This window comes from Lepidochelys olivacea (assembly GCF_965140295.1).
Source record: "Lepidochelys olivacea isolate rLepOli2 genome assembly, chromosome: 1".
Taxonomy (NCBI): domain Eukaryota; kingdom Metazoa; phylum Chordata; order Testudines; family Cheloniidae; genus Lepidochelys; species Lepidochelys olivacea.
This window is the reverse complement of record NC_140411.1, coordinates 248953741-248968223: the sequence shown is the minus strand read 5'-3', so window position 1 is coordinate 248968223 and position 14483 is coordinate 248953741. Positions and strand designations below refer to the sequence as shown.

Genomic DNA, 14483 nt, shown 5'->3' with positions numbered 1-14483 from the left:
CCTGCTCATTCACTGGTACACATCAGTACGGATCTCTGCCATCGTCCACCAACTAAGAATCTGGTTCCATGTATATGGTCTGCTTACTTTATTAGCAATCCATAAATACAGATAATTATAGTTTTCTTTAACAGTTTGCTTCTGATGAGACAGCATAGCTAAATTAACATACATACATGAGAACCTTTTTGTTCTATCTTCAGTGTGGAGTAGTGATTAAAGCAGGGGATTGGGAGGCAGGACTGCTGGGTTCTGTTCCTAACTGGCACAGATGCATGGTGCAGATACTGCAATTATTTTGGTCAGTTCATCTCTGTTGTTGGCCAGAGACACCCATTAGATAAGAGTTCTTCCCCTTCTGTCTTCCCAGCACTTCACGGAGTTCCTGGATGAGTTTTCACAGGATGTCCTGGGCCAGCTCTTGAATGACCCCTTCATGTCTGAGAAAAATGAGATGATGGAAGTGGAGCTGTCCCCAGTATCCCCAGCTCCCCTCATCCAGGCAGAACACAGCTACTCCCTGTGCGGCGACTCTCGCCCCCAGTCTCCACTGACCCACGTTTCGACTGATGACAGCTTCAATGAAGGTAATGGTGATGTGGATGAGTTGATGCTGACCTTTGTGGAAAAAATCGCTGTTGTGTGCATTACTTATGAATGGCGCAATATCCTAGCTGTATAAGTCTAGGACGGTAATACTTTTAGTAAAGTAAAATGTGAACATGCACGAGAGTGAATTACAATAACTAAAAATAAATTGCAAGAAGCGTATGGTTTTTAATTTGGCTATAAATCTGCAGACCGCATAAACTAAGATTGTCACCAGGCAGAGAAATTCCACTCAGCTGAAACTACTGATCATGAGCTCCTGGAATTCAACATATTAAAACATGGGCTTATCAAAGGGGAATGAAATTTGAGGGAAGTAGGCTACCAGGTGAGCTCTTATGAGCATAGAAGATAGTTAGGGAATCATAAACCACCCCATCCAAAAATCTTCAAATTAAGCTGCCTAACGCAAGACTTTTAAATCCAGTGCTGAGCACCTGGAGCTATTCCATCCTCAGCAGCATTGAAGAAATAGCCACCTATTTTGGTGCCTAATTTATTAGGGCTGTCAAGTGATTAAAAAAATTAATTAGGATTAATCATGCAATTGTGCTGTTAAACAATAATAGAATACCATTTATTTAAATATTTTTGGATGCTTTCTATATTTTCAAATATTTATTTCAATTACAACACAGAATACAAAGTGTACAGTGCTCACTTTATATTTAATTTTGTTTACAAATAATTGTACAATAAAAAACAAAAGCAACAGTATTTTTAAATTCACCGAATACAAGTACTGTAGTGCAGTTTCTTTATCTTGAAAGTTGAACTTACAAATGTAGAATTATGTACAAAAAATAACTGCATTCAAAAATAAAAACATATAAAACTTTAGAGCTTATAAGTCCACTCAGTCCTGTTTCTTGTTTGTGTGAGCGATTGGCTGAACAAGTTTGGTTCCAATTTGCAGGAGATAATGCTGCCAGCTTCTTGTTTACAATGTCACCTGAAAGTGAGAACAGGCATTTACATGGCATTGTTGTAGCCGGCGTCACAAGATATTTACGTGCCAGATGCACTAAACTTCATATGTCCCTTCATGCTTCAACGAGCGTTCCCAAGGACATGCGTCCATGCTGATGACGGGGTCTGCTCAATAACGATCCAAAACAGAGCGGACCGACGCATGTTCATTGTCTTCATCTGTGTAAGATGCCACCAGCAGAAAGTTGATTTTCTTTTTTGATGGTTCGGGTTCTGTAGTTTCCACATCGGAGTGTTTCTCTTTTAAGACTTCTGAAAGCATGTTCCACATCTGGTCCCCCTCAGATTTTGGATGGCATTTCAGATTCTTAAACTTTTGAGTCAAGTGCTGTAGCTATTTTTAGAAATCTTACATTGGTACCTTCTCTGTGTTTTGTCAAATCTGCTGTGAAAGTGTTCTTAAAATGAACATGTGCTGGGTCATCATCTGAGACTGCTATAACATGAAATGTGGGTAAAACATAACAAGAGACATACAATTCTCCCAAGGAGTTCAGTCACAAATTTAATTAACACATTTTTTTAATGGGCATCATCGGCATGGAAGCATGTACTCTGGAATGGTGACCGAACCATGAAGGGACATAAGAATGTTTAGCATATCTGGCACATACATACCTTGCAATGCCGGCTACAAAAGTGCCATGCAAACACCTGTTCTCACTTTCAGGTGATGTAAATAAGAAGCAGGCAGCATTATCTCCCGTAAATGTAAACAAACTTTTTTGTATTGGCCATTAGCTGAAAAAGATGTAGGACTGGGTGGACTTGTAGGCTCTAAAGTTTTACATTGTTTGTTGGGGTTTTTTTTGAACGAAGTTATGTAACAAAATCTACTTTTGTAAGTTGCACTTTCATGATAGAGAGATTGCACTATGGTACTTGTATGAGGTGAACTGAAATACTATTTCTTTTATTGTTTTTACAGTGCAAATATTTGCAATAAAAATAAGTGAGTTCTGTACACTTTGTATTCTGTGTTGTACTAGAAATCAATATATTTGAAAATGCAGAAAACATCCAAAAATATTTAATAAATTTCAATTGGTGTTCTATTGTTTAACAGCGGGATGAATTTTTTTGAGTTAATCGTGTGAGTTAAGTGTGATTAATCAACAGCCCTATAATGTATGTATTTAGGAATTTAATTGCAGTGACCCAGATTTTCAGACTTGGGCATCTGAAGTTAAAGTTCAACATACTGCTGCCATTCACTGGAAATGGGGTGGGAGTGGGGAAGTGAGACGAGAAGCGTCCAGTGTCATTTCTCTGTGGGGTACTTGTAGATGTAAGAATAGAAAAGAACCTCTATGGGAAATGAAGGTGAGGGGAAGGAAAATAAACCAAAATGTTAGTTAGCTAAGGATTTCAGGAAAAAGATGAGGTAGCAAAAAAGCAGAATGGGTTAATGCTGGAATGAGGTTGATGTAAGAAGGGCTTCTATAAATATATCTGGGGAGGAAATAGACTCACTAATAAACAAGGAAGGAGATTCTCAGCGGGTGGACATGGGCATAGCTCTGATAGCTGAGGATCTGGCCCAATGATTCTAAAATAGTTGAGATACTGAATTACTTTTGGAAATTAGGCTCGTAGGGGGGAAAGAGTTGTGGACAACTGAAGCAGTAATCAGGTTTCAGAGTAACATTAGCAGTAATAATTAAGCAGTAATAGAGACCTTGTGAAGATGATTAGACAGTTGTAAATAGGTACAGCTCTTATGGGGTGCTTGGGCATAAGGGGAGGGCTATGGATCAAGGAATGGTGAGCATTAGCAGATTTTCATAGCGGAGTCACTGGCACAGGCACTGACTTGCGGAGCAGGGATATGAGGGGAGGGAGGGAGGAGATTCAGCCCTAGCCTGCCTTTTGTGGTTGGGGAAAGCATATATATGTAAAGATGCCAGCAGATAAGATAGAGCTCTGACAGCCAGTGCCTGGGAAGGAGATACGATAGGACTGTGAATAACTGGTGACTATTGAGAATAAAAGCCTTAACAGACTTTCACTCATAATAACTAGTTTACATTTCAGGGCTATTTTTGCAATGAAAAGCAGTATAATCATAAGCTGCATTTTTTTTTAAAAAAGGGGAGAGACTAGTGCTTAGGTCTATAGTATTAGCAGTCTAAGTTGTTCATAACGATCACCAAAAACCTGAGTTTCCAAAGATTCTAGTTTTATGGTACTTAACTCTAAAATAACCCAACCACACTTCCTAAAAATCACTCAAAGGCACTGGCTCTCACTGAGGACAACTGAATGAAACCAATGAGTTTCTGGGTGAAACAGTTTTGTGAAATAATCCAAAAATGTTACATAACAAAAAGCTCCAATTTCACTCATGTTTCCAGGCTGCCTTGTATGATTATCTTCACGCTCTCTTTATGTGGGAAAACTTCTCTTATGGCTAGAGAACATGCACAAGAAAATTCAGATAGAAAGCGTGGGTGTGTTTTTTTTTTTTTTTTTGTTTTGTTTTTTTTTGAAGAAGTTGTGATGAAGGAAGAGGTCTGGGCTTTGTTAGCTACCTTTATGACAAGTCCAGTGAAATTCAATAGGGGTGAAACACCAGAAGTTAAATAGGGTTCAAAATGTCTGTTAAAAATCTATAGAATTTAATAGACATTCTTTCTATGTAATTCAATAGATGAGTTTAAAAATAGAAAATTAGAAAGCTTTTCATCTGTTAAATTATATAGAACATTCCCGTAAGAGCTGTTAAGATCATAACTCTGGAGTGGAGTCACTAGCATGGCTCCATAGTAGCTGTTAAAACAAAAACAGATTGGAGAATACTTGGAGGAAAACTTCTTGCGTTTATGGCTGCAAGATGTAACACTCGGGGGTGTTAAATACATTGACTAAGTGTTGAACTAATTGTCCTGATGACTTTTAGAGGGGGAAAAAATCTAGAGAACTGTGGAAGTACTGGAGGATATGGGGTTAAGAACTGAATTTGTCTCCTATCTTCAATGAAGTGAGGTGGGGATGGAGCACAAGTGCTGATAATTCCTGTCCAATTTTAACTTCAGTCCTTGGGGGAATAATGGGACAAATACTAACAGAGTATCTGCATACGACTAACAGATAACAGGACTAGGATCAGGGGTGAAAGTAACTTAACCGACTTACCTGTATGCAGGGCAGCTGGGGTCCTGGGCAAGGTGGGGTGGGGGTTGGCTCGGGGCCCCCGGAAGGGGAGGGGCCTCAGGCGGAAGGGCCAGGCTGGGGCCAGACTTCCCCAGCCAGCCCTTCAGTGCTGCCTGGACCACGACATCGGGGCTCCGGTAGTGATTTAAAGGGCTGGGGGCTCCAGCCACTGGTGTGGTAGCAGCAGCCACGGCTGGGAGTCCTGGGCCCTTTAAATCGCTGCGGGAGCCCTGGTCCCTTTTAAATCACCGGGCCCTGGGTAGCTGCCCCTTTTGCCCTTTTCACCCTCCCACCCATCAGCAGCCCTGCCGGTACGGTCAGCTGTGTACCGGCGGTCACTTTCTTACCAGTACACCGTACCGGCTTACTTTCACCTCTGACTAGATTTGCCCAATTCCAGAATAGGTGTTATGAAACAATCTTGCATTTTTCAGGAGAGGCTGTAGGTACTTGAAATGTGTGGGGGGAAATCAAGAGATGAGGCCAGATAAGAGGCTGAGTGTAAAGAATATGTAAAAGAATCTCATACTCTAAAATATTAGCCCACTGAGCAGATGGCTTGACTCCTACTGCTGTATATTTGCATTCACTCCAGGGAGATGAGTTGTGATCTTACTAACAAGGGAGAAAATTCTGCAGGAGGGGAGCAGAAGCAGGCTAGATAAAAGGCTTCTGCATATACATGCAGAGGGAATCCATAATGATGAGGAAAAGAGAGCTAAGAAAAAAGTAGTACAGGCCAATTGGATCAGATTTTGATATAATTTAAGGATCCAGCCCTGTAGAACGGGGCCCTTATTTTATAAGACTTCACGTGGGGCAGCGTGACACTCTCCTCAGGAAACCCAGAACTGTAAGCCACCGTGTAGCCTGTGTGCCTCAGCAAGTGAGAGCTTTGCTGCTGCTAAACTGTGTCAGCTTTCTGACGCTCCAGCCTGTCTGCCTCACCAGCAAACTCCTCCAGTCTCTGCCAGGCAAACCCTTGCCTTGCAGGTAACAATCAGTGAACCCCAGTTCCAGAGTTTCCCCAGAGATGTCTCCCTGCAGTGTCCGGTCCCCCTCACTGGGACGCTCACAGAAATTACGAAGGTGGCTGCCTCCAAAGAGAGAGAGCACATACCAACCTGTTAGCGTAGCTGAGGACTCCCACTTTACTTCAGTATAACAGCTCTGAGATGTTTTTGTAATCAAACAAGAATACATTTATTAATACAGAACACAGATTTAAGTAATATCAGGCAAGAATAAAAGATAGAAAAGGGTTACAAAGACAACAAAAATAACACGTTTTCTAGTGCCTAAAACTTAATTTGAGCAAGCTATAGCTTTGCCTAAAACAGTTTCTCACAGCAAGTTTTCAGCAGCTCCCGCCTTTCAGGCCAAGAGGATCTACTGCTCACAAGCTCAGAGGGTGCTGTTCTCAATGTCCCCTAAGTGATGAACATATGTATAGCCATACTGGGTCAGACCAAAGGCCCATCTAGCCCAGTATCCTGTCTTTGACAGCGGCCAATGCCAGGTGCTTCAGAGGGAATGAACAGGACAGATAATCATCCAGTGGTCCATCCCGTCGCCCATTCCCAGCATCTGGCAAACAGAGGCTAGGGACACCATCCCCATCCGTATCATATCCCCCTTTAGTTGTCTCTTTTCCAACCTGAAAAGTCCCAGTCTTATTAATTTCTGTTTATATGATCCATCTAGTGATGGATCACTAGACTGTTTGTGCCCCCCCTTATGTTTCCCAAAGTCCATTGTCTTGGCCTCGAGCCAGGAAGACTTCCTGGGGATGCAGGTTATCTCCTGATGGGCTTACTAAGCTGTTTCCTCAGCTGCTTGGTAGCTTAATTGCTTGATTTACCTTTATGTGTAAATGTACATTCATTGTCTATGGCTTACAAAGAGTGATCCAGACAGGTAAATACACATTCCTTTGTCTATGACAGGCTTGTTTATCAAGTCTGCCCCCAAAACATATTTTAGGAACAGATTTCTAGCACACATACATAAAGATCTACACTTTCCACAGTATGCATCCGATGAAGTGAACTGTAGCTCACGAAAGCTTATGCTCAAATAAATTGGTTAGTCTCTAAGGTGCCACAAGTACTTCTTTTCTTTACACATCATCCATCCATCACGCAATGATATTCATAACCAGCGTGTCACCAGTTTTTATGTGATATCTTACTCGATACACTTTTACAGTACAATAATATTGTATACAATCAGTTGATTCAATTGGTTGTTCTTTGGAATTCCCACCTTCTTTTCCACTCTGGGGTGTCTAGACCATGATGTGTCTTACAGATGCTTTTCTGTTTTGTGGGTGAAGACAATAACTTAGCATGCTTTTTTTAAAGAACGAAAAAAAAAACCCCAAAAACCCTTTAATACACTGTCCTAGCAATAAGCATTTACGGCTCAACCCTGCAAGGTGCTGAGTGCCTTCTACTCCCGCTGAAGTCAGCGTTTGCTGACTGCGGGGAGAGGAGTAGGAACATTGTTGGATGAGACCCTTAGCCTGTAACACTAAGGGTACGTCTATGCTGTACAACCTTTACGGCAGTGTGTGAGGTACATATGCTGCATGCTCCCTAGCACAGGTATAGATAGCAGTGTAGATGGTGAGGCACAGCTTAGGTGAATGAAGACATGCCCGAACCCTTAAGGTATGTACCCAACACAGCTCTCTACATACCCAAGTAGTGCCTCTCCCCTCTATGTTTCTATTTCTAGATATGTAGTGTCCTGCTGCCAGAGCAGTTCCCCTCCTGGAATGGGTTACCTAGGCAGGTGGTGGAACCTCCTTCCTTAGATTTTTAAGGCCTGGCTTGACAAAGCCCTGGCTAGGATGATTTGGTTGGCGTTGATCCTGCTTTGAGCAGGGGGTTGGACTAGATGACCTCCTGAGGTCCCTTCCAACCCTGATATTATGAGATTCCTCAGGGGAAGGCTCTGACAAGAGGGAAGCAGTGGGGAAAAGCCACCGGCACCGACCTGCCACTGGAGCTTTCCCTGCTGCCTCCCTGCCAAACAGAACCATTTCCCCATTGCTGTGTGTAGCTACACACTACAGCCTAGATGCAGCCTGCTTTTCACTGTGGGGCATAGCTGCATGTACCCTGCACACTGCTGCCAGTGGTGTGCAGTGTCGATGTAGCCGAAGGGAAAGTATCCTATCAGCTACAGTCATTGCACTACAAGTAACCATCCGAAATGTAAGCGGGGGAATAGTCCTGCTATTGTGGGGAACTTTCCTGGCTTCTGCACTACCCCAGTGAAGTGGGCACGTGAAAGGATCTGAGTCCTCGCTCCCACTTCCTTTACCCAGTGGCCTCCCTGCCCTTGAGGACTCCCCTTCCACTCTCCTGTCTGGCAGAGTCATAGAATCATAGAATAACAGGGTTGGAAGGGACCTCTGGAGGCCATCTAGTCCAACCCCCTGCCCAGAGCAGGACCAATCCCAACTAAATCATCCCAGCCAGGGCTTTGTCAAGCCTGACCTTAAAAACTTCTAAGGAAGAGGATTCCACCATCTCCCTAGGTAACGCATTCCAGTGTTTCACCACCCTCCTAGTGAAAAAGTTTTTCCTAATATCCAACCTAAACCTCCCCCACTGCAACTTGAGACCATTACTCCTTGTCCTGTCATCTGCTATCACTGAGAATAGTCTAGATCCATCCTCTTTCGATCCACCTTTCAGGTAGTTAAAAGCAGCTATCAAATCCCCCCTCATTCTTCTCTTCCGTAGACTAAACAATCCCAGTTCCCTCAGCCTCTCCTCATAAGTCATGTGTTCCAGTCCCCTAATAATTTTTGTTGCCCTTCGCTGGACTCTTTGCAATTTCTCCATCCTTCTTGTAGTGTGGGGCCCAAAACTGGACACAGTACTCCAGATGAGGCCTCACCAATGTCGAATAGAGGGGAACGATCACGTCCCTCGATCTGCTGGCAGTGCCCCTACTTATACACCCCAAAATGCCATTGGCCTTCTTGGCAACAAGGGCACACTGACTCATATCCAGCTTCTCGTCCACTGTCGCCCCTGTGTTCTTCTCTGCAGAACTGCTGCCGAGCCATTCAGTCCCTAGTCTGTAGCGGTGCATTGGATTCTTCCGTCCTAAGTGCAGGACTCTGCACTTGTCCTTGTTGAACCTCATCAGATTTTTTTTGGCCCAATCCTCCAATTTGTCTAGGTCCCTCTGTATCCTATCCCTACCCTCCAGCGTATCTACCACTCCTTCCAGTTTAGTGTCATCTGCAAACTTGCTGAGGGTGCAATCCACACCATCCTCCAGATCATTTATGAAGATATTGAACAAAACCGGCCCCAGGACTGACCCTTGGGGCACTCCGCTAGATTCTGGCTGCCAACTAGACATGGAGCCATTGGTCACTACCCGTTGAGCCCGACAATCTAGCCAACTTTCTACCCACCTTGTAGTGCATCCATCCAGTCCATACTTGCTGACAAGAATGCTGTGGGAGACCGTGTCAAAAGCTTTGCTAAAGTCGAGGAATAACACGTCCTCGTAACCCCAAAAAGGCTGGGCCCAGGATTCCTGGGGGGCTTGACCTCCAACCCTGCTGTTGTCCCCTAGGACAGGGGCTAGGGTGTCCTCACTCCGGCATACTCTCTCTGCACTGGGCACTTCTGACCCATTGACCATTACATACAAGATAAAGCAAATGCAAGTTATTTAATCAACAATTAATTTTAAAAAGAATAAGGAAAAATGGGAAAGGTGAAAGGAAACACATCAACCTGCTCTATGGCAGGGAACATCACAAACAGTGTCTCTGGAAGGTCCGGGCAGTTCACAGTCTGTTCCTTGTAAGTCCCCAGCCTTTTTCTCAGGCCCTGGCTCTTCTGCAGGGATGCTGTGGGTTGGACACTTGCTCTGGTGGTGGCCACACGCTCTCAGGCTCTAAGTGGTAGGACCCTTCTTCCCAGTGTCGCCCCCGCCCTGTCAGGTTATGATCCAAGCCTGGCCTGCAGAGCCTCTTGGCTGAGGCGTCTCCCTGTGCTGGGCCTGCTGCCCAGGGTCCCCCTCGCTCTCCCCAGCTGCTCACCGCACCCAGCTCCGGACTGCTCCAGCCCCAGCTCCACCACTCGGTCTCAGCACTGCTGCTGCCTCTCTGGCTCCTCTGGCTCCAGTTGCTGCAGCTCTGCTCCCAGGACAGGTCTGCTCTGCAGGCTGCTTCTGTGATTCTGCTCCCAGCACTGACTTGCTTTGTGGGCTGCTCTTCTGGCCCCTCTGGCTCTGGTTGCTGCAGCTCTGCTCCCAGGACAGGGTCTGCTCTCTCTGGATCTGGCACAGCTCTGCTCCCCAGCTCAGCTCGGGCCCCTGCTTTCTCCTTAGCTCAGCCCCACTCTGTCTGACCCAGGCAATTCCAGCTCACACTGAGGACGGGATTTCCCTGGCTTCCTGACTCTCTGATTAGCCTGCCCACCCTGTCATTCAGGCTGACCTGGAGCATTGGCCTCTCCCCATTGTTCCTGGGGACTATCAGTTTCAGGGTCCTGATTTCCCATAGATCCTTCCCCTTTTAGTACTAGGAGCTAGCAACTAAAACACCCCCACTGAATGTTAGTAAGGGGGCAACAGTCCCTTACGTATGGCTCATGCCTTGCCACGCATTACTTTACCAAGGCTGCTTATTAAATTACCGTATATACTCGATCATAAGCCGGTTAGTTTATAAGCTGACCCCCCCCCCCAAGATGGATAAGTAAAAATGGCAAATTTTTATGACCCATTCATAAGCCGACCCTATAATTCAGGGATCGGCAAACTTTGGGTCCCAGCCCATCAGGATAAGCCGCTGGCAGGCCAGGATGGTTGGTTTACTTCAAGCATCCGCAGGCACAGAGGTAAACCGAAGTAAACAAAATGTCCCGGCCCACCAGCGGCTTACCCTGATGGGCTGGAACAGCAACTGGTGGGGAAACATTTTTGGGGGGAAAAGCTGGGGGTCAGGGGAGTAACCCCTGTGACCACCCCCGACATGACCCTTCCCTGTGTAACCCCTCCCTGCCCTGGCCCGGAACCCCCCCACTCTCCCCTTCCCACCTTGGGCCAGGGAGGATGTCTCTGGCCTGGCTGGAGCTTTTCTGGCTGGCCAGGTGGCATGGCTGCAGCTTGCTCTGGTGGGTGGGGCTGGGTGGCGCAGCTGCTTTGGAGGCTGGGGGGAGAGCAGCAGGGCCAGAAGCGGAGAGACTCTGGCCCCGCCTCTTCCCTTCTGGCTCTGTTGGCTGTGCTGCCTCTCCTTGCCCCCTCTTGTTGGTGGGGGCGGGGGAGGGAGGGTGCTGTGTCCCACCTCCCCCTCTCTGTATCCGTTCATAAGCTGACCCCCTTCTCTGGTGCTTCCCTTTTTTACTAAAAAAAATTCTGCTTATGAACGAGTATATACGGTAAATGTTCTGATATATATTTGGCTGTAAACTAACTTCCTGAGCTTCTTTTTATTTAGTTGTTTTTAACTTCATGTATTTTAATTATGTAATTCTAGTGGATCTGCTACTTAACATTCCGTTACCACTTATGTATTATTTTTACTTGAATTGGGAGTGGGCAGGTGACTGTTAAATCCCTTGCTGAAGGCCCCCAGCCTTATGGTGAATCATAGCTGTGGTGAATCATTAAATATAATGTAGCTGCTCCATGGGAGGACACCTGCATAAAAGGCATGGTGGGGGTGGTGGAGGTGGAGAGGTTAAGCCACGATGTAGAGGGTTTTTTTTTCTTTCCCCACATCCAATTTCCTAAAGGATAAAGTTGCCTTTTTTAAATATCCTTGGGAATTGAAGCTTGTTGCCCTAGTAACAGAGATTCTAATTTAATTTCACTGGAAGTCGTGTTGCCGTTCTAGCAGCAAGTGACAAACTCTGAATAGAGAAGGAGTGAAGAGGAGGAAGCCCCCTCTGCCCACCCACGTGGGGAGAGGGTGGTAGAGTTCATATTGAGTTTCTGTTGGAGGAAATCCCTCCATCCGGCTATCAAAGAGCCTTTGGTGATTGGCCTCTCCAATTTGAGGCAGGGTCCCTGGTAAGTGTAGTACACAGGGAGGGACTCATGTGCAGAGGTTTCTGCTTCACTCTGTGTATCAGTTCAGGACCACTAGGTTTACGTCTATGAACCCCAAATGGGGACAGAACCAAACTGAGCTCAAACATGCTGCTTTAGAGCCTAAGGTATGAATCCAAAAGTTCTTGTTCTATGAACAGATTACGCAGATATATCAGAAATGTTTCTCATAGGGAGTAGTGATGATATAACACCTAGCTCTTACATAACAGGTTTCATCCATAGCTCTCAAAGGGTTTTACAAAGGAGATTATTATTATTGTACGTGTAATAATATTTATTACATGGGGCCAATTCATTTCTGATATGAGTCCAACAAAGTGGCACACACCAGGGATGAATTTGGCCCACTATTAGGAGTATTTAAAAATATTTCCATGACTTAAATTAAGACCTGCAACTATAATTTATGTGGATAGATCTTCAAGAAGTTCTAAATTTTAAATAACCTCCAAATTTAGACCCCACTGCTGCAAGCACTTAAGGACATACTTAACTTCACTTATGTGAGTAGTCCTATTGACTTCACATGAGTAAAGTTAAGCATAGGTTTAGCTGTTTGCAGGATCAGGGCCTTATTCAACACTGCATTTTCCTCTTTCATAATTCTTTAAAAGTTCACTCTATGTAAAATATAATAATTTCTTTCCAGAACCTTTTCTGTATATTTGTAGGTTATCTACAAAACTGCATGTTCTTTGAAAGCTTCAATCCAAAAAGGTCTAGTAATATGAGTGCAACACATAGTGTAGCTATTTTGCAGCATATGTGCAAAGGATGCCTGGTGTCTGTTGGAATTTTCAGAATCTGTGATGGAATTAAATTCTGCATAAAAGTTGTAAACTACACTGAGCATCTTCAGGGCGAATCTGTAAAAATAATTTTTTATGTATAGATCTGTGAACCATTTACTTAACCTTTGCTGACTGTATTCTGGTGCTTTTCTAAGTTGATGAATAAGGAGCAAAGCATAAGAACCTGCTGCATTCCACCTAGACAGAGCACACATGTGCCTGGGGAGATATGTAGACAATAGCATGAAAATAGCAGCTATGTTCCAGGAGTTGATGAGCTTATGCCAAAGTGTTGGCTTCCTGCATTGCAGTTTATTTCAACCTTAACCATGAGCCCTGGGTTTGGGGAACTGTTACAGAGGCTTCCCATGAAGGTAGGATTCTGAATAATTTCTAAGCAGAGTCTGACGTTCCTGTGTGGGGCATGTGGATAGAGGCTCTCACAGCATATTAAAATCTTAGTCATAGACTTTAAGGTCAGAAGGGACCATTATGATAGTCTAGTCTGACCTCCTGCACAATGTAGGCCACAGAATCTCACCCACCCACTCCTGTAATAAACCCCTAACCTATGTCTGAGCTATTGAAGTCCTCAAATCATGGTTTAAAGACTTCAAGGTGCAGAGAATCTTCCAGCAAATGACCCATGCCCCACACTGCAGAGGAAGGCGAAACCCCCCCATGGCCTCTGCCAATCTGCCCTGGAGGAAAATTCCTTCATGACCCCAAATATAACAATCAGCTAAACCCAAGCATGTGGGCAAGACTCACCAGCGAGCCACCAGGAAAGAATTCTCTGTAGTCACTCAGATCCCACCCACCCCATCTAACATCCCATCACAGGCCATTGGTCATATTTACCGCTAATAGTCAAAGATCAATTAATTGACAAAATTAGGCTATCCTATCATACCATCCCCTCCATAAACTTATCTAGCTTAGTCTTGAAGCCAGATATGTCTTTTGCTCCCACTGCTCCCCTTGGAAGGCTGTTCCAGAACTTCACTCCTCTGATGGTTAGAAACTTTTATCTAATTTCAAGTCTAAACTTCCTGATGGCCAGTTTATATCCATTTGTTCTTGTGTCCACATTGGTACTGAGCTTAAATAATTCCTCTCCCTCCCTGGTATTTATCCTTCTGGTATATTTATAGAGAGCAATCATATCTCCCCTCAGCCATCTTTTAGTTAGGCTAAACAAACCAAGCTCTTTGAGTCTCCTTTCATAAGACAGGTTTTCCATGCCTCAGATCATTCTAGTAGCCCTTCTCTCTACCTGTTCCAGTTTGAATTCATCCTTCTTAAACACGGGAGACCAGAACTGTACACAATATTCCAGATGAGGTCTCACCAGTGCCTTGTATAATGGTACTAACACCTCCTTATCTCTACTGGAAATACCTCGCCTGATGCATCCCAAGACCGCATTAACTTTTTTCACAGCCATATCACATTGGTGGCTCATAGCATCATCTTCTGGGGAGTTAGGTCCTCTTTGAGAGTTTTAAATATCAAGAAAAGGCCTTATTTGCTACTATAGCTAGATGGGGGGGGGGGAATTTCCTCCCAACCCTTCCCAAAAAGTAGTAGGAGATAGAAACGCAAGATTGAGAGGCACCATGGACCAGTGAATAGTGCAGCAGACTAGGAGATGGGAAAGACCTGGGTTCTATTCCTGACTCTATCACTGACCTGCAATGGGGCAAATCTCTCTCCATCTCCTTCCCCTCCTGCCCTTTTTCTATCTTGTTTGCTTCAATTGTGAACCCCTTCGGGGAAGATGCTGTCTCTTACCATGTTTTCTACCAACAGCACCTAGTACAGTGGGGCCCTGATCTTAACCGG

The 14483-nt window shown here is 44.7% G+C and overlaps 1 protein-coding gene across 1 annotated transcript in view; it reads left to right on the top strand.

Moving 5' to 3' along the window:
• Window positions 1-14483, top strand: part of CREB3L2 (cAMP responsive element binding protein 3 like 2) — a 111865-nt gene that overhangs the window by 61161 nt on the left and 36221 nt on the right. Inside the window, exon 2 of the mRNA XM_084642187.1 lies at window positions 371-587. Within this exon, the coding sequence (XP_084498313.1) occupies window positions 371-587 (217 nt within the window). The remainder of the gene's footprint in view (window positions 1-370; window positions 588-14483) is intronic.